General features: G+C 42.6%; 1 protein-coding gene across 1 annotated transcript; it reads left to right on the top strand.

Annotated features, from left to right (window-relative positions):
* Positions 1–13,970: 13,970 nt before the first annotated feature.
* Positions 13,971–15,356, top strand: LOC306940639 (NEDD8-activating enzyme E1 catalytic subunit-like; the record flags this gene model as incomplete). The annotated part of the gene is made up of 1 exon (XM_079525745.1): positions 13,971–15,356. One exon carries the CDS (start codon positions 13,971–13,973, stop codon positions 15,354–15,356), a length of 1,386 nt encoding a protein of 461 aa, XP_079381871.1.
* Between the last annotated feature and the right edge of the window lie 4,713 nt (positions 15,357–20,069).

The raw sequence follows: 20,069 nt of genomic DNA, 5'->3' as shown, positions 1-20,069 counted from the left end.
TAATGATTCATGGGCAGCTGAGGACCATGGCCTGAGTTTTGGTTGGCAACTGGCGCATCAGCGTGGCAGTAGAATCAGGAGTAGCGAGGGCATGAGCTGAGAAGACCGATAGCCCTGGCTTAGGCAGGGCTCGCGCCACCTTACGGAGTCCAGAACGCAGCCAAAGCAGGTTGCCCAATGCAGAACTAAAAGACACAAGCAGAGACAGAGTTACTTATACTTCATCCTGGCTGAATGATTAAAAGTGTGAATAGGGGATCCTAAGCACGGATCGGAAACAGAGATCATGCTGAGGGTCAAGATCAGCAGAAGAGACTTCCCACACCACACGAGCCCGATAAGCCATTTAAAGAGAGAGAAACCGATATTTAAAGAGAAAAGCCTTAGATCTTAATCCTAGTCTATTTAGACACCCACGTGATAGATGCCCCTAATGAATTAACTTACATGAGCGGCATATGCTCTTCATGAGGCCTTTGAGCAATTGAATATGAGCTTAAAGAAGTTAAAATAGCTTCATGTCATGCAGACCCGAGAACTGTTCAAGACCACCCTCGTCCAGAACTGGGATGAGATACACTACTATGTTCCATACGAGCAATCTATAATCATGCTGCAGAATCAACAGCGCTGCAGGGTCAGGGTGATGGTGATGGACTTACTTCTTCGCAAGATACTAGAACCATCACTTTCGAAGAAACCCCAACCGACCAACGCCAGCTGAAGAAGCATTGGTGAATCTCCTGACTGAGCGACCTTAGGACGTCTGAGACTTGTGCTGAAAGAAAGCTTAGGACCAAGAGAATATCTGAGGGTCATGAACCTGTTGAACAAATGAGCCACAGATAATAGATAAAACATGATCTGCTTTGAGAGAAAGCAAGATATATGCCTGTCCTGTATAGCCACTTATTTTTGAGTGGTGCAAACCACTCCAACAACCAGCTTGTCTGTATTGTGTACCTGTATACCTACGTGTCCGTGCAAAGGTGAGCATGGTTACTATGGTTAGTGTGTGACGTCACTGACATAGCTGATCAGACTATATAAGACCTTGCACCACTCAGTTCACACGGGTGTGATTTTTATTATAATAATTAATATTGTTGATACATGTATTAATTTATTTAACATGACACTAAACAGCTTCTATGAGGAAGCGATGACAGATAATTGACGACATCGATGCCATTACCTATGAACTTATACTGCATTCATTTAGATTGCCATCCAATGCCATTTGAAGCAATAACTAAGAGGAGCAGAAAAACAAGCCTTGCAGAGTCATGAGGCCCGGGGCAGGAGCCCAACTCTTGATTCAGAAGTGTGAGGCGGATTGATGTACACGTACAGCCCCTGGACGTGACACTGGAATGACGCAGGGACTTACTCCAGTCCGACCATTGATGCAGAGTGCCGAGGATCGGAGGAAGCACTGGGTTCCCATTTTCCCGGAGTCTTTGGTATGACCCAGCCGGTGATCGAGCCACAACCTCCCAGACCCTGGGCGGACTCGACTAGCAGCGAGGCCCCTGAGCTGGTACCAGAAAATGAAGGCTTACAACAGATTTCACCTGATAGTAGCTACCAAGTAGCTACCAAGCGGCCACGAAGAAAATCGGTCCCATCCCTACTAACTGCAACGTTAAGTAGATTAACAACAAGATATGAGTGAGCGAGTGAGCGAGAGGCCAAGGGTGGCGGGGGACACCCGACAGTCAGCCAGCGCTCGGAGGCCCCCTGAGGGTGGAGGCCCGTTTCAATTGAAACAAGCAAAGGCCTCCTATGCAAGTTGCAACTAACCCAAACTTATGATATATCCACTGCGGAATTAAATAGACATTAAACGTCATCACTGTGATATTTGCCTAATGCTGTTACTCAATACTATAGTGGTACTGAGCGACATCAAATCGATTACTGGTCTGAATACAAACTGGCAGACTACATTTCCCGGCTGCACCGGGGAAAACACAACCAATAGGGTGTACCAAAATCTCCTGGAGGGGGCATCAACACATGGTATACAAGTATAGCGGCCGCCATACTTGCTGGCTTGTTTGCATTGAGAAAAACAAAAACAAAACTGACCTCACAATGGTGCAGACTTGCTCAGTAAATAAGTGCCACAGCAGGTCACGTCGAGGAAATGAGCCAGAAAACGGAATTAGATGTTCAGCTTTCCAGCATGGAGACAGCATCAAGGAACCCAGATTGACGAGTTTACAAAATACGTAGAATGGCTTGGATCGGCGCATGGGCGCAGAGACATAATGTTCAACAAAGTATCTAAGCACAGCCGTGTTTGTTCACAACATTTAACTTGTCCTTGTAATGTATTTGGGCCCGACGTGGTGTTGGTTCACTATGTTGTCGCCAAGAACGAGCTTAATATTTACAAATACATACCACCGTCACTCTATTCTGAGTGATGTGGGCTAGAATTTAATGCCCACGAGAGGGCCGTCCCAAGCTTTTCAGACGCCACCCCCTCTTGGTGACGTACACGTTTTCACACGCTATAGGTCGCACAAGCACTGCGACACGGAAGCCAAGCTTGCTGCGAACATAGACATACGTCTATGGCTGCCTTCCTTCATCCCAGGTCCCCTCACGGATAAGTGATGAATTAATGCTTAGGAGTTTCACTTTAGAGCTCCTGGCAGTGGATGTTAGTTGTGCAGAAATGAAGCAATACGCAAGCTGCTAGCCTACCACCTTTTGAAACATCTTCAGTCCCACAAAGCAACTGCCATTACCTAGTCCTACTCAAGGACTGATCAACAGAACATACAATATGAATCTGAAACATTAAAGGTGACAAATGGGCAATGGGACACACGGTGACAAGACGCTATATATATATATATATATATATATTGATCTGAACTTCTGACCTCAAAGAGAGTGAGGGGGGTATACACTGGAGTGACTAGACCGACAGCTAGATATGCTTGAAGAGGCGGACGGAGGCAGCAGTCTGTTAAGGCTTTTAACTCTTCTCCAAGACAGCTCAACCCGGATAGTGAAGCTGAGACATGATACAACGAAAAGAAAGCACTAATTAAATGATGCCCATTGAGAAATACGTCCGAAAATAAACAGCTAGAAACAAATCTACAGATCTACAGCAGTAGACAGTAGGCTATGTCACTTGACATGACATTACTGCAAATGCAATTTGCAATTTTAACCTACTTTAGAATGACGCTGCACATAACTGAAATGGATTGAGATGAATTAACCATAACATATGATACTGTCCTTATGAATTGGAAACATGGAATAACTTTAAGATTAATAACTATGCCACATATGACTTGACAGTCAGAAAGCTCTTCTAGAGCTGCATAAATGTATTAGTGTTAACCAGGCATAAAACTGAAGCATAATAAATCACAGGCAAAAGGGTGCTAGCTTTAGCATTAGTTTAGCATGAACAAACCCTCATGGCAATGAGGAAACCTCAACACCACATGGCTACAAAAGCACCAACCTATATCAAGATTGCAATTAAGGTAGTTACCTCACAGACAACACTTTCCAAAGCACATATAGAAAGTGTTTTAAGGAATACTTTGGTAAGCAGAGTGTGACTGAAGTCTGCTCCAAAATGAATGAAACTGCTAGGAGACAAACAGGCAGCTGAGTTGCCAGATCTTGAGAAAGAAAGCAACCAGGTGTAGAACCATCCTGTACCCGACTAGGACTCGCCACGTGACAACTTAACTTACAATATATACCCTACTGACTACGACGACTTTGAAACAATACAGTTCATTGGACAAGGTCATTTGGATCCATGACAGAACACCAGAACCGTAGAGGAAATCTTGAAAAAACAAGAAGGTGGCCGCACACGCCAATAGCCAGAGTGCCAATATTTTATTAGGACAGCAGGTAAGACAAAAATGACACCAGAACCGAACAATTGACTACAGAAAACAAGCCCAACATTGCTTATAAAAGCGGACGTGGCAACCACTGCACATGAGTTGAGGACCCATCACTGAATGGGAGAAACACTGCACCTGGGCTGACTTGGCAAAACATTAGCAAAATGAGAACTTGGCTATAGAACACATACCATGTTACAATAGAAGCTGCAGCACTGACTGCGCATCCGGCTTAATTACCAAAACGGGCTATTATGAAGCTTGTTGAAGCCACATAGTAGAACTCAGCAGCATTAGCAGAATCATATCAAACTCAATATTTGCATACAACCTGCAGGCCCTTATCACAGCAAGGACAGTAGCTGAGAAGCATAATTTAAGCAGAAGTAGCTGCACACACGGACAGCAATAGCAGCAGCAACAACCACGAGGAACAAAAAACATCGCATACAACCGGGGACCATATGCAGAGGAAGGCAGGAAGAGCATGCAGACTGGTGAGCTTAAGTAGCCCGCCCAATTGGTCAGCTGACTGCCGCATCGGCGAATGACGTGAGGGACTGCACAAACTGTACACCCACATAGTAATGCAGCATGTTAACCCCTTGAGTATAGTATGCGCCTTGAGCATGGCATGAACCCCCTTGAGGTTGTCTGAATGAACTAACTTCGCAAGCTACGTCTCATTTAATGCATAACTCTAGAAAACTATTTCACAAATACAATAGCATGACCATGACACACATGTATTGTCGTACCATCTTCCATTACGAAACACAGCACAGTCGTGTCCTCCACCCCTGGCATCAGGCTCACCAATATTCCAGTAGAAGTAGAAACATTAATACATTACAAATTTACAATACCTTCACAACAATGATTTCATCTGAATGTTTAGTGTTTTTTAATCATGACTTCAAATTATATTACATTATTTATTTACGTACAAATTAACTGGACAATGAAATAGACAACGGATACTGAGTAACTGTTGTATTATAGCCTTTGATACCATTCAGAAATAAATATAAGAGGAAATAATGTGAAATGTAGTTTGCTGAAAATAAATGTTAAAATGTTTTCTTTAACCCATTCTGGGCGGGAACCCCTTTTGGGGTTCTGTACAGTATGTACAGTATTAAAAGAAAATGTGATGCTGCTATATAAATATTTGAAGTCTCTCAGAAAACTAAGGGCAGTATTTAGACGGTGTTTATAGAATCGGCCTCAGTAGAATAATGAAGGTAAAGTCTTACGGTGTGGTCAGTGGTGTTCCATCCACCCACTTCCACACTCCTTCTGTCTCTCCGTCGGTCAATCCAAACCACACAAACATGTTACTGCCAACGAGTCTGTCAACAAAGTCCTGGACAGACAATCAGCTGGTTACTGAAGTACAATGTGTACAATACTAGATGTGTGTCTCAACTAGATGGATTAGGTTACAGCATGCACTAATGGACACACACACACACACACACACACACACACACACACACACACACACACACACACACACACACACACACACACACACACACACACACACACACACACACACACACACTGGGCCTCATGCGCCAATAAGTTCCTAACTTTTCCTCTTACATTTCTTCCTAAGTGAATTCCTAAGAGAAGTCCAGTCAGATTCATGAAACGTTCTTAAGTAGGCAGAATTGTTCTTAAGCATGTTCTTATGATGATGAATCCAAATCCTCGTAACTTCAAGGGGTGTGCCAGTTCATTCAAATTATCATAGGTAGACGCCCCATATATCCTAATTAGCATCCTAATTACCATAGGGAACTGCCCCACCAATCCCATATAAGGCATTGGGAATTCACTTTCCTACCTGTGTTCACCCAGGTGGGTGTGGTTTTGCATGACTCCATGGCCTTGCCTGCAGTCACACCTGTGTGTGATTGCAGCACACAGAAATCACAGGACCTCACACATAGAAATAAAGTTGAGTGAAGTCAAGAATACCTAAACTAAAGCCAAAAAATGTGGAACACCAAACTCCAAATATTAAAAATCAATAATACTGTGGAGGTACTTAAGTGAACAATATTTCAATATTTTCAATATTCATTAATGTATTTTATTATTCATCTCACAATAGTCAACTTGGGGGGGGGGGGGTGATGGTGGTGGGTATGGTGCGTTTGTTTGGGTTGGGTTGTAAACTCTAAACCAGTGGTTCTCAAACATTTTCATGTCAAGGACCCCCAAATTGACATGCATTCTGCAGACCCCCATATGAAAATATTTTCTGCTATAGTGAAATGTTTTGAAGATTATCAAAATGTTTTGAAAATAGTCGATCTACAAGCTCAAAATGGGCAGTAATGGGACGCGTTTGTGAGCTTGTAGATTGACTATTTTCAAAGTATAAAATGGGATTAAAGTGGTAAAATGTTCCATATTTTGCTGTGGACTGCTTGGAACTTCCTCAAGGACCCCTTGAGGTCCTCAGACCAAACTTTGAGCATCATGCAGATGGCGCTGTTTTTCCTTTATGTTTTCAGATTGCACTTAAGAACGACAAAGGCACCCTAAGAGTGCTCCACAGTGTGCGTAGATTCTGTTCTTACCTACAAACAAATCACAGCTAAGAAAAGATTGAGGGATCCCAAAACCTTCTTAAAAACTTCCTAAGTGGGTCTAAGAACAAATTTCCTCTTAAGAACTTCTTAAGAACGGTTGGCGCATGAGGCCCACTGCACCTGCTTTCCTTGGCTCTTTATGGTCATCAGGTCAGATTGTCTGGCTGTGCAGAATGCTCTGCTGTCCTCCCAGGTCTTCGACTCAGTAGAGTAGTAGTAACACACACCATCACCAAATGTAAATCCTTGTGATTCTAACAACAAAATATAATGTTAGACACTGTTTCATGTGCTCAGATTAATGACAAATGATGATCTACATTCTACATTCAAAACATTGTCTCACTGACCACAAAGTATCATCTTCAGGTCATCTGGTTTGTCAGTCATGTCGTTAAGTCTGGTCAGTAACTCGTCAAAACTGGTCTTACACTGGTCAGTCTGTTCAGTCATGGTGTTAAGACTGGTCTTACACTGGTCAGTCTGTTCAGTCATGGTGTTAAGACTGGTTTGCAACTGGTCTCTCTGGTCAGTCATGGTGTTAAGGCTGGTCTGCAACTGGTCTCTCTGGTCAGTCATGGTGTTAAGGCTGGTCTGCAACTGGTCTCTCTGGTCAGTCGTGGTGTTAAGTCTGGTCTGCAACTGGTCTCTCTGGTCAGTCGTGGTGTTAAGTCTGGTCTGCAACTGGTCTCTCTGGTCAGTTGTGGTGTTAAGTCTGGTCTGCAACTGGTCTCTCTGGTCAGTCATGTTAAGTCTGGTCTCTAACTTGTCAAAATGGTCAGTCAGTTCGGTCAGGTTGTCATGTCTGTTATGTAACTGATCCAAACTGGACTGCAGGATGTGTTTCTGTTTAATCAACGCTCCATCTGTAAGAAGGAGAATCAACAAACTGATGAGTTTTACATCCAACGTCAACAAAAACACCTTGAAGACCTTAACAGGAGCCCTTGTACAAGGTTTCTTTGACTATGCATGCACCTCCTGGTACCACAGCACCTCAAAGGCCCTTAAAACTAGGCTCCAGACTTCCCAAAACAAACTGGTCAGGCTCCTACTTGGCCTCGCCCCCCGAACCCACCTCACCCCTGCCCACTTCGACAGGCTGGAATGGCTTAGGGTCGACGACAGAGTACAGCATCTTGCAATGGGTCTGGTCCACAAGATTCGATACACCACCAAGATAGCATGTACCTGTCTAGATACTTCCTTAATGTTAACAAAGTCCACACCCACAACACCAGAGGGAGTGCAACGAACCATGTACAACCCAGATTCGGCACAAACAAGGGACTAAATTATTTTCGCTCCTTGCGACATGCGAATCCCTTGACTCCTTCAAAACCACTCTCAAAGGGCACCTACGGATGGCTGCAATTCGAAACTGGCCCCCGTAAAATCTGAATCCCTCAAACACGGACGCAAGGACAACACAAGAGACGGTCGCGGCCACACAGCCAACTCAAGGTATGGCCACGGAGCCGACTTGGGGACCCAACGCAAGGACAACACAAGAGACGGTCACGGCCACACAGCCAACTCAAGGTACGGCCACGGAACCGACTTAGGGACCCAACGCAGCACCTCCAAGGCAAACAAACAAAGGAACGGAGCTGAACGTGAATCCCCCCCCCCCCTTTTTTCCCTCACTGTATATGCCTGAAAAACATATACAACACCATTGTGACACTCACTGTAGGTTTAAACCAGTATAGTCCCAAAATAAGACATTTAAAATAAGTGACACTTTTTGTTTTACAAGTTGTGATGGCATACTGTAAGTAATTTATGTTCTTAATTGACTGAGCTGAAATAGAGTAGCATTCAGGGTCAATTGTTTCTGATGATTATTATTTCATTATTTTTAAGCATGACATGACACCTTGAAGTGTTTTAGTAGTAGAGTTCACCCTCTTCTCCAGACACCACTACACTGTCCTTGTGTAACACTAACATCCATACATATATTAGTTATCTGTAGTTGGTTATCTGGAGTCACATAGATGAGGTCTTGGTCGTCTGGAGTCACATAGATGGGGTCTTGGTTGTCTGGAGTCACATAGATGGGGTCTTGGTCGTCTGGAGTCACATAGATGAGGTCTTGGTCGTCTGGAGTCACATAGATGGGGTCTTGGTTGTCTGGAGTCACATAGATGGGGTCTTGGTCGTCTGGAATCATATAGATGAGGTCTTGGTCGTCTGGAGTCACATAGATGGGGTCTTGGTCGTCTGGAGTCACATAGATGAGGTCTTGGTCGTCTGGAGTCACATAGATGGGGTCTTGGTCGTCTGGAGTCACATAGATGGGGTCTTGGTCGTCTGGAATCATATAGATGTCGCCTGTCTCCTCTTCTCTCTCTCCTCTCTCCTGCATCTCCATCTCTCCTCAGATCTGGCCCCGGTGTTGACATACACGTCCTCAGTCATTGTATTTCATTGTCAAACTGATCTGTTCTGCAAAAGTCACAAAAGAGGAAAATGACATTGAATGCTTTGAAAGAATAGTGAAGTATACCGGTAATTTAATCCAGCAAACTTCCCATTTGATAAATGCCCCACCGGTGTAAACCTAAACAAAATGTCAGAGGAAACGTAATTCAATGATGTTGGTGAATTTACATTTACTAGCAATAGGACAGACTGTTAAACAAACTGTTAAACTTCTTCATTGTCTCCACCAGGCCGAAGGCATGGGGAGAGAGTATTTTTTGCAATCTGTCCGTGTGTGTGTCCGTCCGTCCGTCTGTGTACACTGTACAGCTAATCTCCGGCACCGTTAACCTGGTCCAAACTTTGCACACACACTCCCTAGATGCCAACGATGAACCTCTGCCCCAAGTTTTCCAGAACGGCCTGTTATAGCGCCACCAGGAGGACCGACTTGTTGTCAAACACATTTATTGTTTATATTACTCCTCCATATTTTGTCCAAAAATCCTGGAAATCGTTACACAGTATCTCTATAGTCATGTGCTCAAGACAGATCTGTCCGATATTTCATATTCCATCCTGATTGGTAAACATTGGCTTTCAAAATTTGCAGGATTGGGCCCGTTTTGAACAAAAAGCCTCAAATCATGAACGCAGCGTGCAATTTACGTCAAATCTTTCACAGATTTTCCTACTACGCTGAGGAATATATCCTACCCTTTTCACATTGGCCTGTTATAGCGCCACCAACAGGTGGATTTTTGCAAAACACATTTTTGGAACAAAATGCCTCAAATCATCCAATTGCCATCCAAGGCATAAAGAAGAAATGGCACCACTGTTCCCTCCTCCGCGTCATCAGTGCCCATACCCGATGGCGGGGTTGGCGAAAGGGGCCTTTCTGTGTGGAGTTTGCATGTTCTACCCGTGTCCCCTAGGGTACGTACCCTCACAAAAACATGCCGTAATCCTGGTCTCTAAACTACCTCCCCCCTGGCCAGCCGGGGCGCCCGATGGAGGGGAAAGGAACTGGTCGGAATAACGTGTTCCTTCCACGCGCTACCGTCCGGCCCGGGAAAACTCTCCCCTGTCGGGTGAAAAAGAAGCAGCTTGGACTCCTCATGCATAGAAGGAGGCATGTGGTCTCACTCACCAGGTTGGCAGAGGAAGTGTAGCGCCCCAGGGATTACATAGATAATTGACACTGGGTGAAAAAAATGGGTTACAAAATTGTGGGATAAAACATTTAAAAAAATGAAATGGCACCAGGAAGGCCACAACCTGACCTGCCCTGGTGGAGACATGTGCCCCAAGGGGCACTTTTTCCTAGTATATTATATATTTTTTGTTTACCAGGACCAAAATGGCATTGCCTTACTTTTATATACTTTTATTTCTTATATTGTATTGGAACGTTCATTTTTGTCTTGGTTTTTGTATGCATTTCTCGTCTTGTATTAACATTTGAACGTTGATGATGAACGTTTCGTTCATCATCGTTCACTGTTTTTCGTGTAGCCTACATTTTTGAAAAAGGAATAAACATTGAGTCATAAAACAATAAGGATACAAATTAAAACTAGAAGAATAAATAATAATTAGGCTATAGTACATACTAGGCCTATTACATTAAAATAATGTGGACACTATAGTTTTATAAAACAATAGTGTATTTTAGTTTTTAATATTGACCTGAAGCTCGTTTTCAGCATCTCTCTCTCTCTCTCTCTCTCTATAAGTAATAACAAAGGTAAATTGTTGTGTTTTTTTAAATGTTTTATATATTATGTTTTTGATAATAATGCTGAATTAGTATATATATATTAGTATATGATATTCAATAATGAAATAAAATTAAGTGGGAACTTTGATGAAGTGCAGAGAACAGGTAACAGGATGTTTATCAGGTCAGTAAACATTATGGAGTCTCAACATTAACATATAGTTCCTGACTAGATCATTGATCATTCATTTATATAGTTAGCTAGTCGTTCCGCCTGGCACACAACAGTGTTATATGTCCACAATGTTGCCAAATTAAGATCAATGGAACTGATTCTCTTATGTTACCCAAGCAGACCCAAACACAATTCAAAAGGTCCTCACAGATCAATCATAATTTGTACAAAAAGTACAACAAACACTCTCACTTGCAGCCAGTAGATGTCACTCACTATTCAAACACAGACTTGTGCACATCCATGCTACCTGTTCTGGAAGTGCCTCTACTTCTTGACATAATCATAAATTAGAACAGTTATCATTATTATTAATTATAAAATGTGCCTCAATCTGAGTGCCGTAGGCTACTACGGAGCCCCTGGGTGGCCATTGAGAGATAAAATGAGCGTTCAAGTTAATAATTCGATTTTTTTTTCTCTCTCTCAAAGGCCACTCCGGGTAGTTAATGTTAAAGCTGCACTATAAATGTCTTCTTCTTCTACTTCTTCTACCCGGTTTCTTGCGCAAGTGTTGACATTTTTACCATTCAACTAATGGAGCATGCCTGCTTGCTCAGGGGATACATTTAATATTGTGTGTAGAGACGTCACGTGACCTTTGTCTCAATATTGTCTCAATTATTAGTTTATGGGAAAAGAGATTTGTCTACAAAAAGCTTATTTGTAGAGAGAGAGAAAGGCTACCATAGGAGTGTGGAGTTAAAAAGAGACATAGATTGTTTTATTCATTTATACGTATATATTATTTATTTAACAGGGACAATACAAAAAACAATGTATCAAGTTGTAAAAACATGAAACCGTTGCAATGGGTTTGTAGCCAAGGCTGATTTGCAACCCCAGTCCCTGGTTAGGGGACTTGTCGATGAAAAACCACTTATCTGGGCAGCCTTATCAGTAAGGACAGCGGGGCATCAAAATACATCAAAGCAAGGCTGGAAAAGGCTCAGGGTGCCTTCTCCCAACTCCGTTCCATCTGGAGATCAAAACAATATAGCCTTAAAACGAAGATGCTCCTCTACAACAGCATTGTCAAGTCTGTTCTGCTGTATGGTTCTGAGAGCTGGAGAGTGGTCAAAACAGACACTAGGAGAATAGAAGTGTTCCACAACAGATGCCTCAGACGTATATGTCAGATCTTTTGGCCGAATAAAATATCAAACAATGAACTGTACAAACAAACAGGGAGCCGGAGCATTACCAAGGACATTACACACAGACGCCTGAGATGGCTAGGACATGTACTGAGGATGGAGCAGGACTGCATCACAAAGGTGGCCTTAAGATGGACACCACAGGCAAAAGAAAACCTGGGAGGCCCAAAACCACCTGGCGCAGAACTGTGACGCAGGAGCTGGAACAGATCAACCTGTCCTGGGGAGAGGCGCAACATGTTGCCATGCAGGGATCGAATGCAATGGAGAGCGCTCATTGAAGTCTTATGTCCCACGAAGAGGAGTAAGTAAGTAAGTAAGTCCCTGGTTAGGCCTTTCTATATATCTATACATCTACCTAAAACAATCCTTTCAACATACCTAAAACAATCTTTTATACAAATACTAATACATCCAATACATCTAATCCAAGTACAAAGCAATAACAGTTTTAAAATGTGCCTAACATATTAGTGTTCGCACCTCTGGCCCGATTTCAACCAGAGTTTGACTTCATCATTAAACATTTTGAGATCAGTTCGTCGTTTTATTTCAGTTGGTAGGGCATTCCACAGGTGTATCCCTACTGAGTAAGAAGACTGACCAAATGTGGTGTTACGCTTTGCTACCTTGAGGTTGCCGGCTGCTGATCCCCTTGTGATCCTACTAGTTGGTCTATCTGGTCCTTTTATCTGAGGACAGAGTACCGCTGGGGCAAGATCATGAACACATTTGAAAATTACCTTAATGAAAGAGAATTTAATAAAACTGTCAAAACTAAACTTATTTTCTAAGTATTATGCAATGATGCCATTTCATTGGTTTTTTTATCCATTATTTTCAGTGCTTGTTTATAAAGTGGTGTGATTGGTTTGATGACTGTGAGGCCTGGCCCCAGACAGTAATACAGTAGGAGATATGGGAAAATATCATGGCATGCATAAACAGTTGGGCTGCGTGCAGTGGTATATATTTTTGCTCAACTTTTTGATGTGTTTATCAAATTTTAGTTGAGAGTCAAGAATGACACCCAGAAATTTGAATTCCCTGACTTCCTCAATTTCCTCTTGATCTATTTTAATGTTCAATTCATAATTTTCTCTCCTCCTTATTGAGAAGTTCATTGCTACTGTCTTTTTTAGATTCAGAGTTAGGTGATTCCTTTTAAGCCATTGAGACACATCCTCCATTTCCTGGGTTAGTATCTCTGCTGCTTCACCAGGGGTTGTAGCCGGTACATAAATGATCATCTGCATACATTTGGCAGGTAGTGCTTTTACAGCATGTTGGTAGGTCATTTATGTATAGGCTGAAGAGTGAAGGCCCTAATATAGAACCCTGTGGAATACCCATTCTAGATCTTTTAGGGGTTGACTGTTTTCCATCTATTTTGATAAGCTGTGTTATCACTGAAGGGTAAGATTACTTGTCTGGATAGCCTCACAAGGACAAGTGCCAACAGTTGATTTCATTTTTGTGAACATTTTCACCTATAATGATGTGCCCAAAATATAGAGGCCTGCACCGTATCTTCATATCATTGGTCCTTACTAATATATTCATTCATTATAAGATGGCACAATTTACTCTGTGTCTCATTGGTGGGTTTAGAAACATGGCTACCAGTGATATCATTATGGGGATTCCACAGCATGCTAATTGAAACTATAGCCTTGGGGGAAAAAAATACTTTCTTCCCCTGGAAAGTTAGTATGCTGAAATAGAAGTTCTTGCAAGTTTGAAATGACCAAATCTACCTACAGATGCACAGCAACAGTTTGTGTTATGTGTGACATCAGACCAGAGCTCGGGACACCCCATATAAAATGTTGGGTGAATGATGCTTTTAGACGTAGGATTGAAGGGAGGCAGTGAATGAAATACTGAGAGCTGGACAGACAGACAGTCAGAAGGAGAGACAGAGAGATGGCAGATGAGCCAATGGTGGTGGATGGAGGTATCAGTGTTCCAAATGAATGGGAGGGAAGATGGAACCACATCACAAAGTTTCTGGAGAGATCTGGGCCCTTCGCCCACCCCGACTTTAAAGCCAGCAAAGAAATGCTGCAGATTATTTTAGAATGCAAAGTCCTAGTCATTGGTGCCGGTGGCCTTGGATGTGAGCTTCTCAAAGACCTGGCTTTGTCAGGGTTCCGCAACATTGATGTGATTGACATGGACACAATTGACGTCTCTAACCTCAACAGACAGTTTCTCTTCAGGCCTAAAGATGTTAGTCGACCCAAGGCAGAGGTGGCAGCCGAGTTCATTAACACACGAATTCCCGGTTGTTGTGTTGTCCCCCATTTTAAGAAGATTCAAGACTTTGATCAGACATTCTACAGTGACTTCCATATGATTGTTTGTGGACTGGACTCGATAGTTGCCAGGAGGTGGATAAATGGTATGGTACTGTCTCTGCTGGAGTATGAGGACGGTGTCCTAGACATGAGTTCCATAATTCCTTTAATTGATGGAGGGACTGAAGGTTTCAAAGGCAATGCAAGAGTAATTTTGCCTGGCTTAACAGCCTGCATCGACTGCACCCTGGACCTTTACCCACCTCAGATCAACTTCCCCATGTGCACGATAGCCTCCATGCCACGGTTGCCAGAACATTGTGTTGAGTACGTCCGCATGCTGCTATGGCCTAAAGATAAACCCTTTGGAGATGGTGTGACACTGGATGGAGATGACCCAAAGCACATCCAGTGGGTGTACCAGAAGTCTCTGGAAAGGGCAGGAGAGTTCAATATCACAGGAGTCACCTACAGACTCACCCAGGGTGTTGTAAAGAGGATAATCCCTGCTGTGGCGTCCACAAACGCCGTTATTGCAGCTAGTTGCGCAACAGAGGTATTCAAATTAGCTTCACAAGCCTACCGTTCTCTCGACAACTACATGATGTTCAATGATGTTGACGGCATCTACACCTGCAAATTTCAGGTCGAACGAAAAGACGACTGTCCAACCTGCAGCCAGGTACCTCAGGATTTAAAATTCTCTTCATCTTCCAAGCTGCAGGAGGTGCTTGATTACCTGACTGAGGAACGTTCCCTACAAATGAAATCGCCTGCTATAGCAGCAACGTTGGATGAAGGAAAGAGCAAAACATTGTATTTGCAAAGCGTTGCTTCAATCGAACAGAAGACCAGGCCAAATCTGTCTAAAACGCTGAAGGAGTTGGGTCTGACAGACGGACAGGAGCTGGTTGTAACTGACACCACCAGACCCCAGGCCATGCGCTTTAGACTTGGCATTACCTCAGAAGAAGCTGAGCTGAGGTGTCCCAAAATGAGAAAAAGAATTTGACAAGAAGAATTTGCTAAATGTTTGCCAAAACAAATTAGCCAAAAAAGACTATAGTGTGAGTGTGACCGTTTTTTCTTTGTGACTTCTCTTTTTTGTTTTGGAAAATCAAGTGGACCACATGATTTTGTTTTGGTTGAAAGAAACGAAAAACAAATGTCACTTCTGTTTTTGGTTTCAAATGGTAAATCAACCGAGTGCATGTACAGTATATGTGTATGCTAACCTTCATTCTTCAACAGACAGAAAATGATTAAAGGAATTGCCAAAAATGCATTTGTTCGTTTTTGAATGAAATGTACAGTATTATGTATGATGAAACCTGGGCATGTCCACGGGTACCTTCTTTTTAATAGTTTCCGGTTTCAAAATAAAACAAGATGACTGAATGCACCTCATGCTGACCATTCTTCAATCCAAAAACAATGATACGTAATAGCCAAAAACACTAGTTTTTTGCTTTATAGGCTATAGGTTTACAAAACTTAAATGAAAAAAATGGATGACTCGTTTTCCAATGTCCAATACATTTTGGGCTTTGAAAGAATGGCAAAAAACATAACAAGCAGTCATACATTGATGTGATTAACATGGACACGATTAGAGGTTAGAGACGACGTCTCTAACCTCAACAGTTAGTTTCTCTTCAGGCCGAAGGATGTTAGTCGACCCAAGGCAGAGGTGGCAGCCAAGTTCATTAACACTCAAATTCCTGGTTGTTGTGTTTTATAAAGAAGAGTCAAGACTTTGATCAGACATTTTGCAGTGACTTCCATATGATTGTGGACTATAGTAGCTAGGAGGTGGATAAATGGTATGTGTCCTAAACACATAATTCCTTTAATTGATGGAGGGACTGAAGGTTTCAAAGGCAATGCAAGAGTAATTTTGCCTGGCCTTAACAGCCTGCATCGACTGCACCCTGGAACTTTACCCACCTCACTCAGATCAACTTCCCCATGTGCACGATAGCCTCCAGCCAGGTACCTTTGGACTTTAAATTCTCTTCATCTTCCAAGCTGCAGGAGGTGCTTGATTACCTGACTGAGGAACCTTCCCTACAAATTAAATTCCCTGCTATAGCAGCAACAGCTAGTGGATGAAGGAAAGAGCAAAACATTGTATTTGATACAAAACACTGAAGGAGTTGGGTCTGACAGATGATAAAATGATAAAAGGAATTGCCAAAAACGCATTTGTTAGTTTTTTGAATGAGAATCACACCCATGTGAAGTGAGGGGTGCTCTATCATTATACATCTCATGAACAACTGAATTTATGTGATTGGTTAGCCGATTTGCTCGTCTACATATTTTCCCTTCATTGTCAATGGCATTTCATGTTTGTGTTGCCACAAATGTATGTCATATTTGGCAGACATTTGACCTAATTTCTCCTTTCAATGGCAAATATTGAGACGTGTGGTGACAAAAGCTGTATAAATGTAGGCTACTATGTATGCTGATACCTGGGCATGTCCATGTACCTTCTTTTCAATAGTTTCTGGTTTCAAAATAAAACAAAATGACTGAATGCACCCTACTCTGACCTTCATTCAACAATCCAAAAACAATGATAAAAGTAATTGCCAAACACCAAAAACACTAGTTTTTGCAATAGGCTATTAGGCAATTAGACTATACGTTTACAAAACTCAAATGGAAAATAAAGAAATTGATGACTCACTTTCCAATGTCTGATTAATTTAATTAATTCTGTGCTTTGAAAGAATGGCAAACACAACAAGCAGTCAAAAGATCTGATGTAAAATTCTCCATTCAACATTGGGAATTTAATTCTCAATATTCTCAATATTTTCCATTGACAGTGAACAGAGAAATGATGTCAGAATTACGCTAAATATGACGTAAATGAAACATCAAAACATTACATGCCATTGACATTGATGGGAAAATGTATGTAAACGAGCAAATCAGCCAACCAATCACAGGCAACAGGCATTCTGATTGGCCAGTATGAGATGATGCGTGATGATAAGAGCTGATAATTCTGGTAAATATGACATAAATTAAACATCAAAACATTAAACGCCATTGACAATGAAGGGAAAACTTACGTCATATGTAAATGAGCAAATCGGCTAACCAATCACATGTTGGGAGCGCCTGGCCAATAGGCAAATGTCAGCTAACATAAATTGATGTACGATGACAAGAGCGCCCCCTCATTTCACACGGGTGTGATTTTTATCCTCAATACGTACATTGCTCAGCCAATCAAATCATCGCTATGGGGTGCTCAGCCAATCAAAATCATCGCTATGGGGTGCTCAGCCAATCAAATCATCGCTATGGGGTGCTCAGCCAATCAAATCATCGCTATGGGGTGCTCAGCCAATAAAATCATTGCTATGGGGTACACACAAACACACAAAGCTGCATGGGCATAACACCCCTCAAAAATAGAAACAATAACAAATCACACCTGTGTGAAGTGAGGACTGAGCGATCTTATCATCGTACATCATCATATATCATCTCATTCCGGCCAATCGGAATGAAACTGGCCATTCATTGTCAATGGCATTCAATGTCTGTAGGACAGTGTTTGACTGTTTGTGTTAGGACAATGTCTGTGTTAGGACAGTGTTTGTGTTTACACACACCCTAAAGCTGGAAAACATATAGGAGCAACCAGCGCCCCTCAAAAATGTTCCACTGAATAATAGGCTAAAATGCTAATATCCATTCCCTTAATTATCACATTCGTGCACTTATGGGGGCAGATATGCAATGTGGCCCCCTGAAGTGAATGTGGAAATGTAGTGGCCCTCTCATGCCTCTCTCTCCATCATCAAAGTTTCCCAGTCTACCCCTGCCTGCGCCTGGCTGACAACCATCCTAGCCAATCGCAGTGTGACCGCCCATCCGAGCTATGGGATCTAGACCTCGATCCGTTTCTTACCTTCTCCTGATGGAATTCCAGCGCAAAGAGAAGTCGCTGCGCAGCTGCTGCCCACCCAACATGGTCTGATGCCCCCGGTGCGACATCACCAGGACAAAAAGAAAGTAAGGGATTCCATTCCTCCCTTTCCTTTGTGAGAAGGCCGCCGTTAGCACGCTTGCTTGACATACCGTAGTCGGCTCTACTTGTGGTGTTCCGGATGAGTAGAACGTTTGGTTGGAAATGCAGCGGTTTGTTGCCAGCTGTTTTATTGGTCATCGAGGCTAACATTAGCTCGTTAGCGACTCAGCTAACGTGAACTAATAGCTCGCTGGGTGTACGGGAGGCGAGCACCTCTGATTCTAATATCGCTCTGTTTTGTGTTTTGCAATGGTCTGCTTCTATGAGAATGACAATGTAATAACCTGCTTCTTTTGCAACCTGGGGAACTTATTGGCTCACTGGATCAGTTGTGGTTTTTCATAACCTATAGGGCCCAACCATTATTGTAACGTTTATTGTCACCTTACATTTAACGCTATAATCACACATTACATACCCTTGTGTGAGTTTTTGTGTCGCTGTAACTACGATACTGATATTACAAACACACTGTTCTTACATGAACTTTGCACCTCATTTGTAGCCACATCTGTTATGTCGCTTTTATGGATGTCTGCTGAAAACGAAAAAGTACAACTTTTACTATTCATAATAACCAGGGTCCTTCCAGCTTCGGATACCCCCACACTCACTTACATACATACAATAATAATGATGATGATCGTCATATTGATTGGTGATTTAATACTTTATTAAGTTGGCAATAGTAGGCTACAGAGTGTACGATTTTTGATGATTGTTAAAAGGATAACACAAAAGCCCTAGGGGCTTGTTTCCTTTCTGGTCCTATGAAATAATAATACAAAAATCACACCCCTGTGAAGTGAGGGGTGCTCTTATCATCATACATCATCTCATTCTGGCCAATCACAATTTGCGTCCTCACCTTCGTCATCAATGTTTGTGTTAATACGCAATGTTTGTGTTTTCACAAACACTCAAAATTGTCCATTCATTGTCACCTTTGACATTTAAAGTGTTCTTACATTGCATGGATTGCAAATTAAGAGTGTATGTTTGTATTATTAACAATAGAACAGTGCCCGTTGGGCACCAGCCTACTCGTGAATGATTGGAAATGCATGGAGATCTATGGTGATCAGGTGTGATCAATTGGCTAATTTGGGCCCTGTCCAGAGCCTGGGCAGAGGTGTTTTGTGCTGGTTCTGGACAATCAGCTATCCGACGGACTCAGCACCGGGCACTGCACTGCACTCCTTGTAGTGGTGTGTCAACTTTGAGGTCGGTGGGGCGAACAGTTGTCGGGTGGATTACATACGTACAACAACATTGTGATGTCAGAACAGGCCAGCTCCATATATGGAGATCTACTAGGGGTGAATGGTGATCGGGTGTGATCAATTGGCTAATTTGGGCCCTGTCCAGAGCCTGGGCAGAGGTTTTTCTGCAGGTTCTTGACAACCGGCTATCCGACGGACTCGACACCGCCGGGCACTGCACTCCATGTGGGGGTGTGGAAAGTGGAAGTCGTTGGGCGAAACGGTTTTCGAGTTACGTGGATTACAGACGTACACACACACACACACACACACACACACACACACACACACACACACACACACACACACACACACACACACACACACACACACACACACACACTTGGTTCATTTATAGATGTATAAGCTGAATGGGCTTTATCAGTTTTAATAGCAGTGAACATTCCTA

Source organism: Electrona antarctica, assembly GCF_951216825.1.
Source record: "Electrona antarctica genome assembly, chromosome: 17".
NCBI classification, from domain to species: domain Eukaryota; kingdom Metazoa; phylum Chordata; class Actinopteri; order Myctophiformes; family Myctophidae; genus Electrona; species Electrona antarctica.
The sequence above is the reverse complement of the archived record's forward strand: the minus strand, read 5'-3'. Positions and strand labels throughout refer to the sequence as shown.